Raw genomic sequence first — 22,092 nt, forward strand, 5'->3', positions numbered from 1 at the left:
AGCTTTATACACGTCTGTTAGTCTTTATTATACATGTGAATATTTTTTATTAAGCAAAAAATTTGATGTCCTTTTGTTCTCGCAGCAAAAGTAATAGCTAAAGCTAAAGAAAATTCGTTGAACCATTTTAATAATTATAATTATTAAAATAGTTCATCAAAATATATTATTAAAATCTTATAAGCGAATAAAATTCCAAAAGCGGCTGCAATCTTAAGCTTAAAATTTTATTTACTTTAGATGAAATTATTATTATTTACTTAGGATGTAATTCCCTAAAAATATTGTGGATGGATTAATATTTCTAAGCAAATCAAACACTATCTATTCAGCTGAATTGATTCTTAGCCGGCAAAATTTTTTCTGTGTAAAGAACAGTGGCGTTGTGACAAGTACCAAAGGGGTCAGAGTTGTAAAAACAGAAAAAAAGGAGTCCACAGGTAGCTGTTAAGCTGGTTATAGCTCTTTCAAGCATTAGGCCACTAGATCAAATAGGTGCCATCGTGACTATGTGTTTTTTTACAGATTTTTTGGTTATTTGCGAAAATAAGAGGGGGTAACTTTAGGGTTGAAAAATCCATACTACGCTGAATTCTTTATGATATGAGGTCCAAGTATTTGCGAAAATAAGAGGGGATAATTTTAGGGTTGAAAAATCCATGCTACGCTGAATCCTGTATGATATGAGGTCGAAATACCAATAATCCACAAACCTTTTTCACCTAAATGCTTAAATCCATGAAATTTTGAACAAAGGGGGGAAGAGGGGGGGGTAAATGAAAGCAAGAGAAGTGAAAACTATAACGAGGTAGTATTTGTTTTTAAACTTGTAATTGCCCAGCGAAGCAGGTTGGTAACTGCTAGTAATATATATAATCGTATCGAATATCAACGAGATTTTTTTTATAAGCAGACTGAATTAAAACGGGTTCCTGTGGGGTATTTTTTAACCCCACTAAAAACCAAGTTAATATTTTATTCCGGTATTATTGAGAAGGGGTTTGATGCATGACTTTTTTGTATTTTTAGCACAAAAAAACCCTAGAAGTTTAAGATTTTATTGAAAATCAAATTTTCCTCTTCAATATAATATCTGTATTACTAAATTTTAGTCTTTTTAGTCAAAAAGTAGAAGTAAAAGCACCAATAAATTATTTTTAAATTATCAAAAATGAATATCACAAAAACGACCCAAAAATTTTATCACGTACCATCATATGGAGTCTAATAATACAAAATTAAAATCAATTGAAAATAAGGCGCGTTTTCAAAACGCAAACCAAGCAGATTACTTTCTTATCTTTTTAAAAAAATACACAACATACATTACAGCAGCAGGAGACGATTATAGAATAATGAAGACGATGTTTATTTTCTTCTACAGAAGGCGATGTTTATTTAGGATTGTGATTGTCCAAACAAAAATCAACAAAAATGCATCAAACTTTATCGACGATTATTAAAATAAATTATTTAATGCATTTTTATTATTATAAATAACATTATCTATAAAACATTTCAATATTAAATAAATAATAAACAGATTATAATTTAGAAATTGATAATGGTTGTAGAAATTACATTAAAGAATCTTTAATATTTACGAATTCATGATGATAAAAACTAACATGTTGCTCGCATATGTGATAATAATTACCAAGCATCTGGGAAAGATATTGACTTTTGTTGACTAATGGGCGTAAAATCAAAATTGTGGAATTATTTAACACACATTTTATGTTTCAAAGTTATTGTTTAAATATTCTAAATCCATTAAGTTATTTTTGCAAGATTATGATTTTAAAAACTTCGCAATACCTCCTAACTAACAATTCGGGATTTTGCGTATCAACGAACAAAGAATTCAAAAGTGCTTAAAATTTCCTTTAAACAAGTGAAAACAAACAATTGACTGAGTTAATTGCATAAACTATGCATGAAATATCATGCATAGACAGTGTTGATTACTCTATCACATTACACATACATACATATCACGCATACGTAACTGATATCCCCATATAATACATACTATACAATTTACGCCTAATTACGCGCCCTTTCGGGTAAACAGTGATGTTTACGAACAAATGTTTCCAACAAGAGTTGTTTATTTTTTAATAAGGAAGATTTTTTGCATTTAAACTTTTGTTCTATTTCCTACGGTTTACAAGATGAGTCCTAGGGACCCATAGGTCAAGACTCAATTGACCTATGTTGCTCATTTACGAACATGACCTCACTTTTTACGTCCTGAGTGCGTTGTAAAAATTTCAGCTTGATATCTTTTTTCGTTTTTGAGTTATCGTGTTGGCAGACAGACGGACAGACAACCGAAAATGGACTAATTAGGTAATTTTATAAACACCTATACCAAAATTTTGTTCATCGCATCAATATTTTTAAGCGTTACAAACTTGGGACTAAACTTAATATACCTTTGCATATTACATATATACATGGTATAAAAAGTATAAAAAACCTAACAACACGAAATAGTACTTATGTCACCGTATTATTTAATTTCCGTTATTTTATACTTAATTTGACTTCCATAAAATGGCCAATAACCACCACAACTCAAGCTAACTCGGCCCAGGCCAACAGGGCTGGATTAATGCATGTTGGAGGCCCCCAACAATCAAATGAAAAAAATGTTAAAAAAATCAATCAGCAAATGGATGATGGAATAAGCGAGCATGCGATCTTAAATCGTAGATCTCCAAAACCACATAACTCAGAGTGCTTATAATAAATACAAAGTAAAATTTACTGTAAAAATCAAATAGTCAAAATAATTAAAGAAATTTTAACATACAATAAAACTTACGTTTAAATTACAGTAGAATCTCGATAACTTAAACCTCGGTAACATAAAAACCTCTGTTACTTCAAAAAATACTATGTTCCCTTCCCAACAGAGCCCAAAACTTCCATAATTTAAAAGACGCAACCTCTATAACTTAAATAAATAATCTCTGTATAGGCCCTCAGTAACTACATAGAAACATGTACATACCTCTATATTAACTAGGGTACATAGAAACATGTACATACCTCTATATTAACCATTACCTAACATAGACACTTGATAACTTAAAACCTCTATAACTTAAAATATTTTGTGTTTCCCTTGGACTTTAACTTATCGAGATTCTACTGTATTTCAATATAATATAAATAATTTCTTATATTACATGTGATGATTATATTTTTTTCGTTAAAATAAGAAGGGGCCCCTTACATGGGAGACCCCCTTTGATTTTCGGTCCAGGGCCCCTCAAATGTTTAATCCGGCCCTGCAGACCAACTAAACATAAAGCATGAATGATTTTCATTAATGGGCGTTGAGTTAGCGTTAGTTGGAGTGTTTTTTTGTAACCTGTTTACAATGGAAATTACAATATTACACATATATAATATTCTAGCAGTTTTCCACCCGCTTCGCTGGGTAATTTCAACTTAAAAAACAAAGATCGCTGCTTTGCCTGTAGTTTAAATCAAAAGCACTAAAAGGAGTATTGATATCAACTTCGAAACAAATCATCCTCAAAATAACTTTCTATGCCTTTTTAACCCCAGTAGGCGATGAGTTTCATTAAAATATGAAACACGCTTTCCACCAAATCTATTAAAGAATGTTTATGCAAAAGAAGTAGATTGGACCGAGGAATCACGTTGTTCCATACAAACTTTGCCCCCGTTTTTCCACCTCTTTAGGGGTAAAATTTCAGAAAATCCTTTCTTATCGTTTAGGTCTCTACGATCACATTCCAAGTTTCAGGTCTCTATGATCAGCGCTTATGCTGTGCGTTGATCCGTCAGTTAGTCTGTTATTCAGGACAAAGCATTTTATATATATAGATAGATAGTAAGTATTTGCTAACACCTTTCTAACAAAATTTTTGTTGTAAGAACAAAAACGTCATTTTTGGGAGTGATTTTTGGAATTAACACATTCTGAAATAAATCTTACATACAAAAATATGGAATCCAAAATTTCCCAGAGTTAAGCGGTAGAACAAGAATTTAAAGACAAATAAATGTACCTTTTTAGACAAGAGACGAATTTCTTATCTAGTAATCTTTAATGCCGTTTATGAAATCAATACCCCTTCAAAGATATAGTAGTTTCAACAAATTTTTCTGAAAAAAATCGATCAATTTTAGATACTTCCTATTGTGCAAGGTTTTAAAAATTGATCATTACATATGCGTGAACAAAAAGTTTTAACCACAAATAATAAAAATTTTGACTGCAGTTTTGAAAAATTTCAAAAGGGGCTATCCTATCCTACAGAGGTTTTTTACAAGCTTTTATTTTCATTCGCATGTCTGTTTTTCTGGTTTAAAATTTTAGCAAGATAGACAGAGGTAGAGATGGAACTTGCAGGAGATAAGTAAATCGGATGACAACAATATTGAAGGAAGGCATTACTGTATGTATCTAAAAATTAAAAAAAATTTTACTATAAAAAATATATGTATTTGTTTAAGAAAATATTCGATTTAATTTCTTATTGCACAATTCACAAATTTATAACAAAATAACAATTTTTTTTAATATTAAATTGTCTGCAGACAATTACTGTATGCATTAAAATTAATTTTTGGAAACACTGCATTAGATTTTTATGTATAAGAAAAGTGTGGGACTTTTCATACAGTTTCAATTTCTATTATTGGCATCTTTTTTCAAGGATCCTTTATTAATTCCACAAATAAAGTTATTGTTAAGGGAAAGAATATTTTAATGTAAATTATTACTCTGACAACGTTAATATCTCGTAAATATTCAGTGTTGGATAATTTTAATATTTTAATTAAATTATTAAAGACATTAACAAATTATTTATGGCTTTAATATCAACAGGTTTCAAAAATAAAAAAACACAAAATTTTCATCCTTTTACGTACTTGGCAAAACATTTGTACCACAATTTGGTGGTAAATTTAAATTTGACACTAAGAACGATTGAGTATTCGATTCCACGACTAAATTCGAATCCAACACATACGTATTATTATCTAAATTATTACTAAAATCATTAGTTGAAACAAATAGAAATTTCGAATTATCCGTTGCTTGTTTCGAAGATTGTATTAATTTAGTTTTTGTTAATTTTATATCATCATTTTCTTCAATCACTGTTGAATTTCCTGAATTATCTAATCGTTCAATTACACAATTATTTTGATTAATAAATAAATTTTTGTTCGATGAATTTATTAATAACGGAATTGTGTATAAATCTAATTTTGTATCGTTCTGTACTAAGGCATTTTCAATCACGTTTATATTTTTATTTGTATTACGCGCTAAAATTTGTAAATCATTTGAAGCTGTCGCTGCTAATGGATCGTTAACTGTATCCGATACAAATGTTGGCGGTACATTATGTTTTGCAACATGTGCTAAATAATTATCTTTACGTAACGATTTAAAATTACAATATTTACATGAAAATGTAATTGAATGCTCCACGTTTGGATGTTTACTTTTGATATGAATTTTAAACGTTGAACTTTGAATACATGCATATGAACAATACGGACATCTGTAGGAATATTCTCCGTTATGTTTTGATTTATGTCGTCGTAATGAATTATGATCCGTTGTGGAATAATCACAAAATTCACACTCGTATGGCTTTTGTCCTGTATGCTTTCTTTCATGTAATTGTACTGCACTCTTCGAGTTAGCTTTATATCCACAATAATTACATAAGAATCGTTTTAACTGTTGATGAACGCCTTCAACGTGTAATTTTAATAATCGTCGACAAGCAAATGGCCGATTACAAAGATCACAAACAAAATTACACATTTTATAACTTGGTTTGTGTATTGTTTTATGTGTACGTAATTGTTTTGGATTTTTAAATGCTTTCGCACAAATATCACATAAAAATGGTTTCATATCGGTGTGAATACGTTTATGAATATTATTCAATTGACTTAAACTAAAAGTTTTATAATCGCATTTATCACAACCATATAGCTCAATATCGATTTTATGTTTACGCCATAAATGACCACGTAAACTATTCCATACGTTAAAATTTGTGGGACATTCAGGACATAAAAATTCTGTTTTATTATGACATTTTAAATGATACTCTAAATTATTTGCATTTTTCATACGTGCGTTACAATGATCCATTGTACATTTAAAGACTTTTGGTTCTTTTATTGGATCTATTGATTTTGAATTGTTTGCTACAATTTGGGTTTTAGGTTTTTTGCTTGATTTTGCAGGTTCTTCAGTTTCAATTTTTACGCTATTTTCTATTTCAATTTGATCAATGTTTATGTCAGCAATTAAAATTGTTGGTAATTTAACATCGGTTGTGTAATTTACATTCGTAAAAACTAAATTATCTGAATTATCGATATTATCACCAATAAATGATGAATTATCAGAAGTTTCATTTATTATTTTGTCATTTTTTGGTAAAATTTTAACTAATTCGGTTGAAGAACTTTTAATTTCCTTATTTTTATGATTTTTTGAAGTATCATTTAAAAATATTTTCAAATCATCAGCTACAACGTGATGATCGTAAACTAAATGTGTTTTGTATGATTTTTTACTTAAAAAAATATTTGGGCAACCGGGACAAAGTATTTGTTTTTTTAATTTTGTGAGGCACTGTTTTGAATGTTTTTGTAAATAATGTGTATCGTAATTTTGTTGTGTTGTAGTTATGAAAGGACATTTTTTACATTTAATTACGTTATTTCTATCAAAATTTGTTAATTTTTTCATACTTAAGTCACGTGGACTGATTTCGGTCTCTACATATGTTTTTTGATTCAAATTACATGTTGTATCTTTTAAAATGTATACACGCTTAATTTCCTTTTCTAATTCGTTATTAATTTCATACTTTTTTTCTGGTACAATTAACGGAATTGAATATTCAACATCATGTAATGGTATCTAAAACAAAATTTACGTTCATAAACAAGTTATTCACTAGAAAAATTTATTTAATTTATACATTTATGTTTTCATTTTTTAAATTTCCCGCTTCATCTTGTCCTGAGTTTACAATTTGTAGGGTCATTGTGTTATTATTTTCTGTAAATGTATTCATATTTTCTAAATAAATTTAAACAAATCATAAAATAATTTCTGAAACAAAATTTTATTATATTAATCATTATTATCGTAAATAAGTAATTCTTTTAGACAATAATGAAATAAAATGTAAAAAAAATACCTGTTTTGAGGCTACCTTCTAATCATTTTTATACTTTATTCCGGTTTAGAAAGTAATTTAGTAGGTCATATTTCCATTAACTAAAAATAAAAAATAGTTCTTAATCGGAATACTCAATAAATGGTTTGTTCTTTAAAATTTTGGAAAAACTAATGAAAATGCTATCGTATTTCGAATAATGGAAATGAATTATGATTTTTACTTAAGAAAATAAAATCCTAAACGTTATTTAAAATATTTTTTAAAACCACTTTGAAATAACAAACCTCTAAACATACGATTAAAAATGGAAGACACCGAAAGTACTGCAACGTCAATTGACGAAAATACTGAAAATTCATGTGATAATCCAATACGGGATACATTAGCTGAAGGGTTGATGGGTTTATTGAAACCTACAATTGTGCAGTTAAATGAAAGGGCGAATGCTGTTAGGTAAGTTTAAAGAAAATTAATTAAAAATTAAAAACATAACTGTATTTGCTGTTTTTGATTTTATCGAAGAATAATTCTTCTCTTTTAAAATTAAATTTAACGCATAATTAATATGAGGTTTCAACCTTTTCTTATTTAAATGGCTTATTAAAAGAGATATTTCGAACAATATCAAAAATAATTAAAAAAAAGTATTTGTTGACAGTCTAGCTTAGACTTAAACCGCAGCTTTAGTATTGGTTTGTAGTTAATAGATAGCGGTATTATAATTAACTTTGACAAACTAAGGATGAGTAGAAAACAAGTGCACTTAACAATTAACTTCCAACACTTGGCATTAAATTTCCATTTTTCTGAAAATGAGAGGGGGTGTGTGAAATGCGAAAAAAGTGTGGGCGGGGGGTTGTAAAAGTGCATAAACAATTGACGAATTTAGTTTGAAAAAGTTGTTTATATATAGCTTTATTAATAAAAAAGGGGCCAATAATTGAAGTTATTTACACTTTCACCCCGTGATTGCATTCATCCTGTGATCCACGGATTGGCAATGTCTTTAATGGAGTCGTGTTAGCATGAGTCTGTAGGATTGTTGACTCTTGTGTTCACGCTATGTGAGTGCCTACCCTCTGATCCACGGGTTGGCTATGCCTCTAATGGGGTCGAGTTAGCACGAGCCTGCAGATTTTTGGCCCTTACGTTCAATCTATGATCCACGAATTTATTTATTAATGCAAAATTACTGTAAATACATTATGTTTTCTTTTTTTATTTTAATTAATAACGCGTTAAATAAACAACTTTTTCATCTTCCGCCAATTGTTTGTGCACTTTTTACCCACCACATTTATTTCCGCATTTTTACACACCTCCTTCCGTTTTTCAAAAAAGTCGCTAAAGTGCAAATTTATATGCTTGATTATCATTATTAGAACTATTTATAATTTATAATTACTAATATTAAGTTACACAAAATACATTCATTGAGATCAATTAGTATATATACCTACTCATTTGAATCGATCACTTCCACTATTTTGAAATGGGAGTACTCAATCAATAAATGACGTTGATGAAAGTTATTGAGTTCGAAGGAGACATATATAATAGAAACCCAATTTTTGACCTAGATTGACCGCCATCCCTCGCCATTCCATACTTTAAAAATATGTTTCAAACAAAAATTGTTAGCTTTTTCAAAAGAGATATTTTTTGTATTGTAAATGTAAATTTTTGTTGTCTCTTACGGTATTAATAGATGAGTCTTGCACAAAAACTGACAAATTTACGTAACCATTCCTTATCAAAACAAGTTAGTTTTTAACGAAAACACTTAATTGTCTTTTTTATTTTTCAGAATATCACAATCAGAATTAAAACAACAAATCGAAACACTTCAAGAAGAAATCAAGAAGATATCGGAATTACAGCAAAGTGATGTCGATATTGATAGTTATGTAAAAAAATTAATGACTGCAAAACATAAAGTTGTTGCCGTTTCAACAGTTTTACAAAATGCTCAAGATCGTTTGAATAAAATCCATAGTGGAATTGAAAAAGAAACAAACAGACGTAAAGTTGTTTTGGAAAAAACGAATACTACTCTACAAGAACCATCTTCCTCTTCTATTTCATAAACAATAATGGATACTCCAAATTTATCACATTTAACATTAAAAGATTATGAACAAGTCTATGAACCGGCTGAAGACAGTTTTTTAATGTTAGACGCTCTTGAATTAGATTTAACTTTAATACGAAATATAAAGCCGTTATTAATTATTGAAATTGGATCGGGGTCTGGTATTACTATAACAGCTTTAGCTAAAGCTTTGGGTCATACTGCACAATATTTTGCAACCGATATAAATCCCTATGCTTGCGATGTTACTATAAAGACGTCTATTCAAAATAATACTCAAATAGAAATGTTCGAAATGGATTTATTTACGAATTTCCGTTCAAATATATTCGATATAATTATATTTAATCCACCTTACGTAGTCACAGAAAGTTCTGAAATATTTTTAAGTAATGGTATTGAGCGAAGTTGGGCTGGAGGATCGAAAGGTCGAGAAATTACTGATCGTGTGTTGCTGCAAGTGAAGAACATGTTATCTGATAAAGGATTGTTTTATTTGGTAACAATTGAAGAAAATGATCCGAACGACATATGTAATATAATGAAAAAACAGGGTTTTTATTTTGAAATGGTCATCGAAAGGAAGGTTCGTGGTGAACACTTAAAAATATTTCGATTTAGCTTACAAAAATTTTAGGTTATAGATATATTGCACTTAAGGCACCTTTTTTTTTATAAAAATTGTTATTAATTTATTATAAAATTATTATATATTTAAATATAAATTTTTATACAAATATTATTTGAGAATAAATATTTGTTAATAAACAACATAGTTTTAATTTGTTTAGGGGGGAGTAGGTATCATTTGTTCACATATGGAGCTTCATATCGGACGCAATGATTACCTGAGGAGAAAACATTTGAAACTTTTTATTTCTTTTCTGAGAGGTTTTTCAGTTATTTCGTTTCTGTTGTCATAATAATAAAAAATTATTTACTCTGAAAACTTGTTGATGTCCTGAACACGCTATAAAAATGCTTGATATCTTTTTGCGTTTTTGTAAAACAGACAGACGGGCAGGCAATCGAAAATGAACTAATGGACCTATACCAAAGTTTTGTTCGTAGCATCAATATTTTTAAGCGTTACAAACTTGGGACTAAAATAAGTATACCTTGATATATTTCATATATACATGGTATAAAAATACAATTATAATGACAGATTAATATTATAATCTAATTAATATAATTAATAATATTTTAATTAATAATATTATAATTATTATTAACTAATAAAACACTAAGCATAATTAGCCATAAATTATACACGGGAGAGTGTCAAACCCTGGATTGCAATTATTTTTAATGTTTAAAAAATCAAATATTAAGAGTTTTAGTTAATACTATTAGTATTCGTTCACATGATGAAGTTTTGTGAGAATTTAAATATTAATTAAGCTATTTATATTTTATTAATAAATGACCCATGGTACAAGATCATTATGTGCCATGGAGCGCACTTCCATCGATTTTGCCTGAAGGCGCAACTTCTTCAACATGTAATTTCTAGAGAATAGCACTCCAACTTAGGTATGTAACTGGAATATTGAAACAAGTTTCTAAATACAAAAAAAATCTAAAGTTAAATGAATCAAGTAAGTATTTCATGTGCTTTTTGAATTAATCTAGGCTAAAATTAAATTCAGGATTTGTTTTTAAATTTAAATTTTATTTTTTAATTTTTTATATTTATTTTAGTGTATCATCTAATACCAATACTAAAACAAGTTTAAGTATTCGATGATGTTAATAGATGTCATTATTTGTCTGTTTTTTTGCAATAAATGAAGGTGCAAATAGAGCCGTCTTTTTTTTTTTTTGTAAAATTTCACTAGATCGATTGTAAACTTCATTTCACAGCTAGCTCTAGAACGCACTTCATTTTCTATGTCTATGTGACAGTCTCACTCATTGTGTCAAGAGTGAATAAAAAAATTAATGTGCTAAAAAATATCTATTTTTTCTGTCACGAAATACAAAATATTAGCATTTAGTTTACCCTGGATAAGAATTTCGACTATTTTTCATTGTACATATTTTGATAGGTGGCAAATCGAATTTCTTTCAATATTCAATCGAACCTAATTAAATTATACAAAATCTATCAGAATAACATAACACTAGGCCAAGCTCTTTATAATAAAAAAATAAAAGAATAGCTTTTTTGAGGTACACACTTTGCGACCATGGGGGATGGGCTTTTAATGTTATCAAAAATAAAAATTAAAAAAAGTTTGCCCTTGAATGATTTTTTTTAGAGAATTTTTTTGAAAAATTTTGAAAAAAGTCGGTTTTTTGGGAAAACTATTGATTTATGCTTATAACATTAAATAGAAAAGTTGAAGATAATTCAAAATACGTATTTTAAGTTCGACTCTGCATCTTTACCCATTCTCTAGTTCCCTCATTATCGTAAAGTGTGTACCTCAAAAAAGTTGGTCTCAATATAGAGCGACTGGACTACATATACTAATACTTCATCATTTTGGGATTAGAAACTTTGAAAATCGCATTGCAAATGAATGAATCGTGTACTTAAGGCGTAGTATTTAACGACAGCTGCAAAGAATGTCTCCGACGATCACGAGGCCCTGGACACTCGCTTTCAGTGCCCAGCGGAAAAGAGCTGGACCTGGGTGCACATATGTATACCTGTGATCTAAAGAGGTTAAAAGTATTCTCCATTCTAAGCGTCTCGTAACAGGTTCATAAGACTGCCTTTTTTCCCACGTATACTGCGCTTATCATGCATACTATTTGTAAAAGGAGACAATAATAATGGTTATTTGAACTACGTCCTCAACATTGTTTAGAACTTAAGTATGGTTTTAAAAATTCTCAATAGTAAGCAGTGGTTAAGGCTAAGTTCTAATGGAAGCTTAAAACACAATAATGTACTTGTAAATAAGTAAAAATTAAATAAAAGCAAAATTTTTTAGTCTGTGCAAAATTTGATTTCTATTTTCCTTGAAAAAACTGGACAATCAGTCTCTCGATTGTTAATATTTTGATGAGTGAAATTTGTTTTAAGATATTTGCTGTCCTACAGACGATATTTATATCCTTCGAAAAACTGAAGAATGTTCTAATTTACGTTATACTCAAGGCACAACACCTTGCCATATGTTTACGTAAAATTAACAGTTCTAAAATTCTGAACAAATTAATTATTCAAATAATAAAATTTATATCACATACATGAAATTTAAATTTCGATATTATCCTGTTTAAATATTTAAAATAGGTAATAAAAATTTAATTTATCATAAAAAAGTGAAAAAAAAAGTAGGTACAGTAGCGAAAGTTTTATTGAATTATTATAATTAATTTCAAATTTTGATACGAGTTAATGCATGTACACTTGATAATTCCGAGGGTTAGAAAAGTATTTTAACAGCAGAATAACTCTATATGTTAAACAGTTATATTTCAAAGTTGTAAGGTTTAAAAAGCTGCCCTAATATCAGACCTTTAAATTAATCCTGATTTTATCTTTATGACTACCTACGATCTATAAAAATTTTTTGGACCTATTAACAATATTATAAGAGCCAACTATTAGCCAATATATCGAAAAGAAGGTTGCATTCAAATTAGCTGCCCAAACTAGGATAGCCTTTATACTAGTTACAGCCTTTATGCAATTTTACGTACTTTTGAAGCAAAATGGGTCTTTTTTCAAATAGGTATACCTTTAATCTCGACTCGAAACCCATATTAAGGTCTATAAAATATATAATGTTACTTTTATATAAGGACCACCCTCTGACTAAAAAATTTTCACTCGTCCATACATACATAATTGAAAAAAAGTATCACATTGACTCAAAAGCTTATTTATAAGACCAGAAAGATTAATGGATTGAATAATCTAAATTAAATTATTATGTAACGCCTTACGCATTGTACCTATTACCTATGTTTGTTCTATATTAGCCAAATTTTTAAATATCTACATCAAAGTACATACCTACACAATGATTTAGATGTTTTGTTTGCAAAAAATAACTATTATTAATTATATAATTAATATTTTTTACACAGTTTTCTATCATGTCCTCTGATACACGTAAAAAATATACAGTAAAATTTGGTTAGGTGGCACCTGGATACTTGAGAAACCTCCATAACTGGAACTCATGCTGAGGTACCAACACTTTGGGACTGAATTGTCTCTGTTAGTGGGACGATGCAAACCTCTTTATCTGGGATTTTATCGTCGTAGTTACTTCTATAATTGAGACAGCGAGTGAATTTTATGTGCATTAACCTCTGTAACTGAGAACTGAGATAACATCGTTTTGTTTGTTTACTTACTTATTTTTATTTTACCCGCAAATTCCACACTTAACTAATTTTGAGCCTCAATGACCTGCAGTTTTAATTTTGCTTTACTACCATACGGATTTTTATTTGAAAAATGCCGAAACGAAATACCTTGATGTTTCACTTAACTAGGTCCCACAGCTGTATATACAAAAAATTTGTATTTGGAAAATGTGCCAATAAATAGTAAGAATGTGGTAGAGCATTGGAAAAATTATAAGAAATTAGATCCGTGCGCACGGAGAGGTTATTGAGACATTTGTTGACATTTATAGATTTTAGATCCTGAGACTGTTGGCCATGGATATTCGTCGATTTATGAGTAGAACTTAACGCTTTAGCGCTTTTGAATCACGCTCTTTAATTTTGCACTATGATTATCGTGACATCTGTGACAAAGTTCTGAGTTTGCAAAAACGCATTTCCGGACAGGACGTTAAAAGTGGTTTTGTTCGAACCACTCGATATTTGCAATGAAGATGCGTTTCCAAAAGTCTACCAAATGCTTCGCGTTCTGGCAGTTTTGCCTGTGGCAACAGCCACGAATGAAAGCTCCTTCTCAACTTAGAGTCATCTCAAAGAGTCAGCATACCTTAGAGCTTTGACTACTTTCCTGTCTTACTTGAAAAATAATTTCTTGTTTGTTTCGTTTTTATAACGAAACATGATGAACAAAAGCCCTCTGCCCTTGGCTGGTCCCTTTCACACAGGCCTGTATTAGATTAAGTTAAAAAAAAAATTATTTTTATTACGCGTTATAATTAATAATTATGATACTTCCTCAATTATTTTTCGCTTCATAGTGCGTTACCATAAAAATTAAGTTAATTATCGTAACGACTAAAATAATTTTAATTATTTAAAAAATTTATGGGTTTGTTTTTAATTGTTCGTAAAAATATCCATTATAAAATATTATACACTAAATTACATCTGTGGAATCTTTTTAATTTTTTAGTAGGTATTGTTACTCTGTGGTCAGTAGTTGTTAATAATTGCTTAGGTCGAATCTTCTTTCATATTGCAGTGATTTGCTTTTTAATGTCATTTTTTTCAAAATAGCCAAGTTATGGATTATATATAATCCATATTAGCATGATTGTAATTTTCATTTTTCAACAGGTTTCAGTCAATAATATAATACTATTACACTCATCTAGGAAATACGAGAAGTTGTAAAAATCAATCAACACAACCAAAAAAAATTTAAAACAATCATTTTTAATAATATAAAGTAATCAAAATTTAGATCGATTACAATCTTTCATCAAATGATTAATTTACTAACAAATTACCTTTTAGATTATTTGATGTAACCAATAGATTATTAAAAAAATACTATCTTATTTTTAAAAACGTTATTGTTACATTTGATTCGTATTTCATAATAATTGAAAAGTTAATAACATCAGTTAATTTTTCATAAGTTTTTTATTATTCTCAATTGTTATTTGACATTTATATTAATAATAAATTTATTATTTTATTATATTAATAAAACATTGTGGTTTAAAAAAATAGTCGCTCATACATTGAATTACTATTCATTTATCTATTTAACTTTATAAATACAACCAGGCGCGGATCCAGGATTCGTTCTGGGGATGGGGGTTTGCTTTGTGGCTTTATTTGCTTTCAAAAAAAATTCGATCTTAACAGTTTGAAAAATAAAAAAAATGAAATAAAGACACTTAAGTATAAAACCATTTTGAAGTTAAATTATACAAAATAACATATATTAATTAATATAGAATCTCTTAGCTAAATTTAAGGAATGAACTTCATGTTTTTTTAATTTGTCAGTCTTTTCAAATCTAGTTCTCACTTTCTATTAAACACTGAAATCACATTTCCCACGCTCAAAAGGCTAAAACCATACTTGCGGAGTTGGTCAAAAACGTTTGAACGGACTTGCATCTTTGAATATTCATTTTGATATTCCACTTTCTGTGAATGAAATATTGGAAGAGTTTCTCAAAAAACCGAGAAAAATTTGTATGTAAATTTTGTATGTGTTTGTGTGTTTGAAGCATAAATATATTTATTCCCAGTATATTTTTACCAGTGACATATTCTTTGAACATCACAATAAAATACCACCAAGTCTACGGGGGGGGGGGAGGCTTGAACACCAATCATTATAGCCCAGGTGCCCGTGTGACAATAAAACTGCACTTACAGGGATTTCAAAATTTCGCATATGAATCAGTACTTTTTAACCTTATGTACAAGTGTGCCGGGGTTTATCTTGGCAAAAATATTTTTTTATCAATTTTTATATTTATAAAAATCACAAGTATTTTGCACTTTGTTGGAAATTAATCTGTAAGAGATCATTTTATTGCAAATTCATCCACTTTGGAAAATTTGGTGTGAAAGCTCTTATGGTGGCAGCGAAGGGTGTCACATCGACTTTTATTATATAAATTCAATCCAATTTTACCCTTATCGCGAAATTGCATGTTTTTTTTTTGTTTTGTTTTGTTTTTTTTTTTTAATTTGTTTTTTTTTTTATTTCTATTTTCGCAATATCTCGGAGTGACCGCTCAAAAGCTCAAAAGTATCTGTCACACCAGTTTATAATATAACTTCAACCCTTGGAAATAATAAAAATGGAGCGTATTTGAATTGTTTTCGGAGCAACAATAATGTCTAAAAAAGGGCTATTTTCTCGGTTTTGTCCCGAAATTTTTAAAGAACTTTTATTTTAATTAACATTTTTGAAAAATTCTTAATTTTAGAGAATAATATTATGTGTTTTCACAGTTTAAAAAAATATCATTTTCTAGCATAATTGGTAGCGTTAAATTGTCTATAAAAATTTACTGAACGATATTTCGAAAAAACGACGAAAACCTTAAAGCATAGGTCGTTTTCGTGGCCTCTCAACTCAATCGGCCATGAAAACCAGCTCAGCGGCCGGAGTATTATCCCTTTTTCTTCTTGAAATACTTTTAATTATACCCACATAACATTCTAAAGGCAGCCCAGCCCATACACGAAGGCGAACACTCAACAAAAGCGAAAATCGGAAAATATTCATTATGCGATGAGTATTTTATATACTCATTTGGTACTTGCTTGCTTTCGTTGTCGTTTGGTATTCGCCTTCGTGGCTGTGAGAATATAATTAAAAGTATTTGAAGAAGAAAAAAGGTATTCAAAGTAGATGACGATTTGTCAATTTTTAAACTAAAAAATGGCATTTATTTAATTAATAATGATCGATTTTTGAGAAACCCGTGCAGTTTTTACAGACACTTAAGTGATCACTTGCAGGATTGACTGGGAGAATCCTCTTAAATTAGTAATTGAGAAAATCGATATTTTAATCTCGGCTTTAAGTGTCGATGTGATATTTTATTGACAGCTGTTTATGTTAAATGAAAGTAATTCACAACACAATACGTGAAAAAATGTTAGGAAAGTTATATGTGCCTAAAGGATGAAAAGTAGGGCGAAATTGTAAAAAACAACCATTTTTAAACTCCATGATTCCGACTGTTTTGCCATCGTTGAAAGGATGATTTGATTCTTTCAATCTCGACTATGAAAACCACCCGGTATTTAAATACAAAGTGAACAGTATGTCAACTCAAATACTTTCCTAGTACTTTTATGTGGGAAAATTTTTAAATAATTTTTTAAAACAATAAATTGCGTAATTCATTCGAATCATTGATATTTTTAATTCATATAATTTTGACAATTCAAGCAAAAAATAATTAATTATGATTTTAAAAAATAAATAAAACCAATATAAATTAAAAATGAATAAAAATAATTACATTCTGATTAAATCTACATATAATATAATCAACATTCTCCAGGGTCAATGTGAGATAATATATTGAAGATGATGAAGTCAGCGAAATAAGTGAACATACAAGCAGCAAGGAAGTTAAACTTTCTTTATAAATTTCTTTTTAGATGTGCACAATATTATCAAGTAAGAAGATATGCATGTGATTATTGTTTTTATTTTTATTTTTTTTATATTAAATTTATAAATTCAATAAGTACAATATTGATTTAAGTAAATAGTCACGATTCACAATCAGATGAACTCTATAAATGGTGCTTGAATTTATTTAAAACTGTAAAAGTGATGATGTTTTTTGTAGTAGGTATGGTATAAGAAGTTGTACCTTGAATTAATCTTCAGTTTCTTGGAAGATATTGTTAGCTACAACTTAACTAATATATGGAGCTTAAAATTTGTTTACTAGAAAGCAAGGCACCGAGAGAATGAGTGTAAATATGCATTTGTTTTCAAGTAAAATAAAAATCACATTTTTTAATACAAAAAGTAAAAAATTTGAATTTGGTAATATTAATTTATTATAAATTAACTACATTGTATTTTGTATGTTAAAATCACTGTTCTATTTAAATCGCTGTTTATTGATGGGTATTTTGTTAAATCATAATTAGTTTTAAAAATGGTGCAGGGTTTGATTAGACACACCGTCATGTACCTTGAATCAAAGCAACGTATTGTACCAATGATTATGATTAGTACTAAAAACTAGGTTCTTTTTGCATACATTTTTCACACTCCGTGTAAATGGTGTATATACTGTAAAACTTGATTAAGTGGGATCAGAATAAGTGAGAAATCTTCATAACTGGAACTCATGCTGAGGTCTCAACACTTTGGCACTGAATTACCCCTGTTTGTGGGGCGAAGCAAACCTCTATATCTGCGCATAAATATATGCATTAACCTCTGTAACTGAGACTGAGATAACATCGTTTTGTTTGTTTGTTTACTAACTTATTCTTATTCTATAAGCAAATTCCTCACTTAACTAATATTGAGCCTCAATGAGCTTCAGTTTTAGTTTTACATTCATTACTATCATACGGATGTATATTTGAAAAATGCCGAAACGAATGCTCAAACTATTATCAGCACGAGAAAAACTGAAGTTAATATCCGTTTATGAAAGTGGAAAAATACGCGATGAAGTCTGTGTCGAATTTAATTGTACCAAAATCTACTCTTTGTAAAATAATTCAGAATAAAGATAAAATTCAATCACAATATGTTCTGAAGGTCAAGGAAAACTAAATCGTGTACATTTATCAGTGTACTTTGTAAGTTTATGTTTTATTTAATAATAAATGTTTTATTTAATAATAATTCACCATGAGTTAATCGAAAAGCAATCAAAGCTGCTTCTGGAAGCTGAAAAAGGGGAGTTTTCAATGTTTCAATCACATAAGTTCTATAATCCTGTTCCCTACAGTAAACTAATAAATATTACATGTTGAAGAGATCTAAAGTATAATAGGGTGTGATTCATGGCACATTATGATTTTATACCATGGATCACAAATTAATAAAATAATCAAATCCTCAAAAAGATATATTGTGTGTAGGAATTATGATGCTAGAAGAATAATTTAGATGCTATTTCCATAATTATATGGCTTTAAAAAATGCCTTTAAAAGTATATAAATAAAAGTTGTGGTCCAAGGTGCGGTATTATCCTCTAATGTTTTGTTTTATTTTAATTATTTTTTCAAACTATAATTTTTAAAGATCCACTTGCAAAAAATATTTTCCCCGTCACATTCATAAAATTTTCTATGTCATATTGTGATTTTAACTCTGTAGATAATCGTTTCTCAATCATATTTGGCTCGCGAACCAGTAAAATTAGTTTAAAAATGTAAACAGATTGGTGACTTTGCTGCTTTTCTTTAGGACTTTAAGAATTCGTAATCTTCATTCGCCCTATATAGCAGGGATAAGCAGGATAAGCATAACGTCGAAATATTTTAGGATTCTGTATTTAATTGTTGTAATATTGCCTTGCCAAATTCTTTGTATTAATTCAAATTTTTAGAAGTATTCATTATTTTTCGAACACATAAAAAAGAAATTCTGCGTTGAAATTTGTGTAACCAGATATGCGATGCAGTAAAATTATTATTTTATTACGGAACATTTAATAGCTTTTACATCGCCATAAATTTTGTTCAACGATTAATTTTAGGTGGAAGAAACTTATCGATAATTGTAATAGATAGCTTTAATAGATTACTTAAAACAACGAGGGATCATTTTTTGAGAGATCATTGTATCACTTTCCTCTATATTTATAAAACAAAAAATGATACACTACTTCAATACTTATTATTAGACGGGTAGGTAATTTCGAACGCAACTATATGCTCTAACCACTAATACTATACTCTTTAATAATTAATAAGTTTTCGGAATTATTTAGAATTGCCGACTTGAATAAATAACTATTTCTTGATAGTTACTCTGTATTGGGTTTATTTTTCATAAATTTTCTTGTTTTATACCTAAGTATAGGTATCTAGTATATAATTTTTATAAATGAAGTTGATTAATTTTAGATGTACCTGCGTTTGTTTACCATAAGTAACTTTCTAAATTTTATTGGATCATTTAAATTTATTAATTTTAAAGGAGAATGAGATGATATTACATAAAATTGCTACAGCAATCAGAAATATGTTACAAAGAAATAAAAAAAATTCGTTTTATACTTTTGTTACGAAATTTCTACTATTTTTCTTGTCTGTCATTTGGACGATAAAGAAAAGTAAGTTTTAATCATGGTTCGAGAGTAGAATTTATATAATTCAAGCTTTTTGGTTTTCGCATATCGATTAGGTTTTTTGCCTACCGTTAATGTTGATAGGAAGTCATTGAATAAAAATATGTAAATACTACGTAGAAACAAAGCGCTGCGGCAAAGTTTTAATCTTTGAACATAAACGATTTAAACCTTATGTTTTCTTGATTACCATACTAAATTTAATAATTTTCCCAAATGCCTGGCAACAAGAATCGTACATATTTCGCTTTATTATGGGCCTATGGTCTATATATTCGTTTTAGCTAATATTTTTCCCCGTCGAAAAATTTGCATGGCGGAAGATCGTCTCGACTGTAGATAAATACTATTTAGTAATAATTTTTGTCCTAAATTTGAAAAATTGGTTTATATGTTACATTAGTATCTGATTCTGATCTGAAAACAACAAAAAGAGTAAAAAAAAAAATAAATAAATAAATAACACAATTTGCATTATGTATTTTGCATTTTCAAAAACCAACTCAGATTTACTTCGAAAACAATGTAGAGTGTCATGGCGTCTTGAATGACATCATGGATTGGCATACAATCATTTTTATGTATGTTAAGTTTAAGCAGTTTTAATGGAGTAATCTGCTTCGTTCTATTAATATGTAATGTTGTTTACATTGCTTTTCTCATGGCGTGACGTAATACTTTTTGATTGGCGTTTGCATCAACGTGACTGAATGCCTAATTTTACTAAATTTATAAAAATAATAATATCCTTATTTTTTAAGAAAAATAATTTTGTGTTTTGTTATCTACATATCTATCATGATTAATCATTAGAAACGTTTATCCAACCGATTTATTTTTAGTGGACAAAATCTTACTCTGCTATATCGTAAATAAGTGGATTAAGACTGAGTGATATTAAGCCCAGTAGTTTTGGTAATAACGGGGAAGAACGGTCTTTAAAAATGTTCCAACTATACAGTTTAAAATTATGAAAAAGTATATTTGTGCTTCTCATTCAGAGTAATTCAAATAAGTAAAATATATATTAATATTTACACTTTGAAAAAGTTTTACTCACATCAATAAATTACTCAAACAAAAAAACCTATAAAGCAAAATAGGATTTCATTCATTTTTGAAAAGAATGAGAGAAGCATCTATACCCTGTCTGTTGTTGTCAAAATTTTAGACTCAAAAGTTTCCGAGGTAAAGGAGCAGGTCATTTTTCGCAAATTTTTCTTCAAATTTATCCAAACTACATTTTGTACTAATAAAAAAATATATATTTTTAGTCCTCTTAATTAGCTCTTTAATTTGATAAGTAACATGATTAACTCGAAATTTGATATAATATAAGTAACATGATATACTTGTGAAAAGTTTAAATTTTAGCTTTCTAAGTTATTCTCCAAAATTAATCCTCAAAACCAGATCCCGAATGTTTATGCTATAACCCTGTGATGGGATCACCAAACTCTATATAACTATCACACTGAAACTTTTTTTGCCCCGTATGAATTGAGAAATTAGGCAATAACTAGGATAGACAGATAGAAATTAGGATAGACTGGCAGACAGACACAACAGTGAGATTATAAGTCTTAATTTTTTTATTTTTGATGAAGAAAAAAAAATTATTATATTAATATTAGTTTCTTTAAATAAATGAATATCACATTACCTATTCAACTTATGTTGATTAAACAATAATTTTATTAAAAGAGCATTAAGAAAGTATTGGTACTTGATGACTAGGCGACTAATTAAAGAAAAACTCTTTATATAAACTCATAAATATTTGTTCTAAGTAATTTTAATTATTTTGACATTTATAAAGTAAAAAAAATGTATATATTGCGTTTATTGATCTACCGACAT

At 28.7% G+C, this 22,092-nt stretch overlaps 3 protein-coding genes across 3 annotated transcripts; 2 read left to right on the forward strand and 1 right to left on the reverse strand.

The window, feature by feature from the left end:
* Positions 1–4,909: 4,909 nt before the first annotated feature.
* On the reverse strand, positions 4,910–7,070 carry LOC123300407 (myoneurin-like). The gene is made up of 3 exons (XM_044883016.1): positions 7,056–7,070; positions 6,772–6,943; positions 4,910–6,465 (listed from the first exon to the last, which is right to left on the reverse strand). The coding sequence occupies exons 1-3, from the start codon at positions 7,068–7,070 to the stop codon at positions 4,910–4,912; spliced, it is 1,743 nt and encodes a 580-aa protein (XP_044738951.1).
* A 414-nt stretch (positions 7,071–7,484) lies between these two features.
* On the forward strand, positions 7,485–9,295 carry LOC123305381 (SNAPIN protein homolog). Its single transcript, XM_044887084.1, has 2 exons — positions 7,485–7,661; positions 9,016–9,295. The coding sequence occupies exons 1-2, from the start codon at positions 7,513–7,515 to the stop codon at positions 9,293–9,295; spliced, it is 429 nt and encodes a 142-aa protein (XP_044743019.1). The 5' UTR covers positions 7,485–7,512.
* A 6-nt stretch (positions 9,296–9,301) lies between these two features.
* On the forward strand, positions 9,302–9,960 carry LOC123305369 (methyltransferase N6AMT1). The gene has a single exon (XM_044887067.1). It carries the CDS (start codon positions 9,302–9,304, stop codon positions 9,935–9,937), a length of 636 nt encoding a protein of 211 aa, XP_044743002.1. The 3' UTR covers positions 9,938–9,960.
* The last annotated feature ends 12,132 nt before the right edge of the window (positions 9,961–22,092 follow it).

This window comes from Chrysoperla carnea, chromosome 1, assembly GCF_905475395.1.
Source record: "Chrysoperla carnea chromosome 1, inChrCarn1.1, whole genome shotgun sequence".
NCBI classification, from domain to species: Eukaryota; Metazoa; Arthropoda; class Insecta; order Neuroptera; family Chrysopidae; genus Chrysoperla; species Chrysoperla carnea.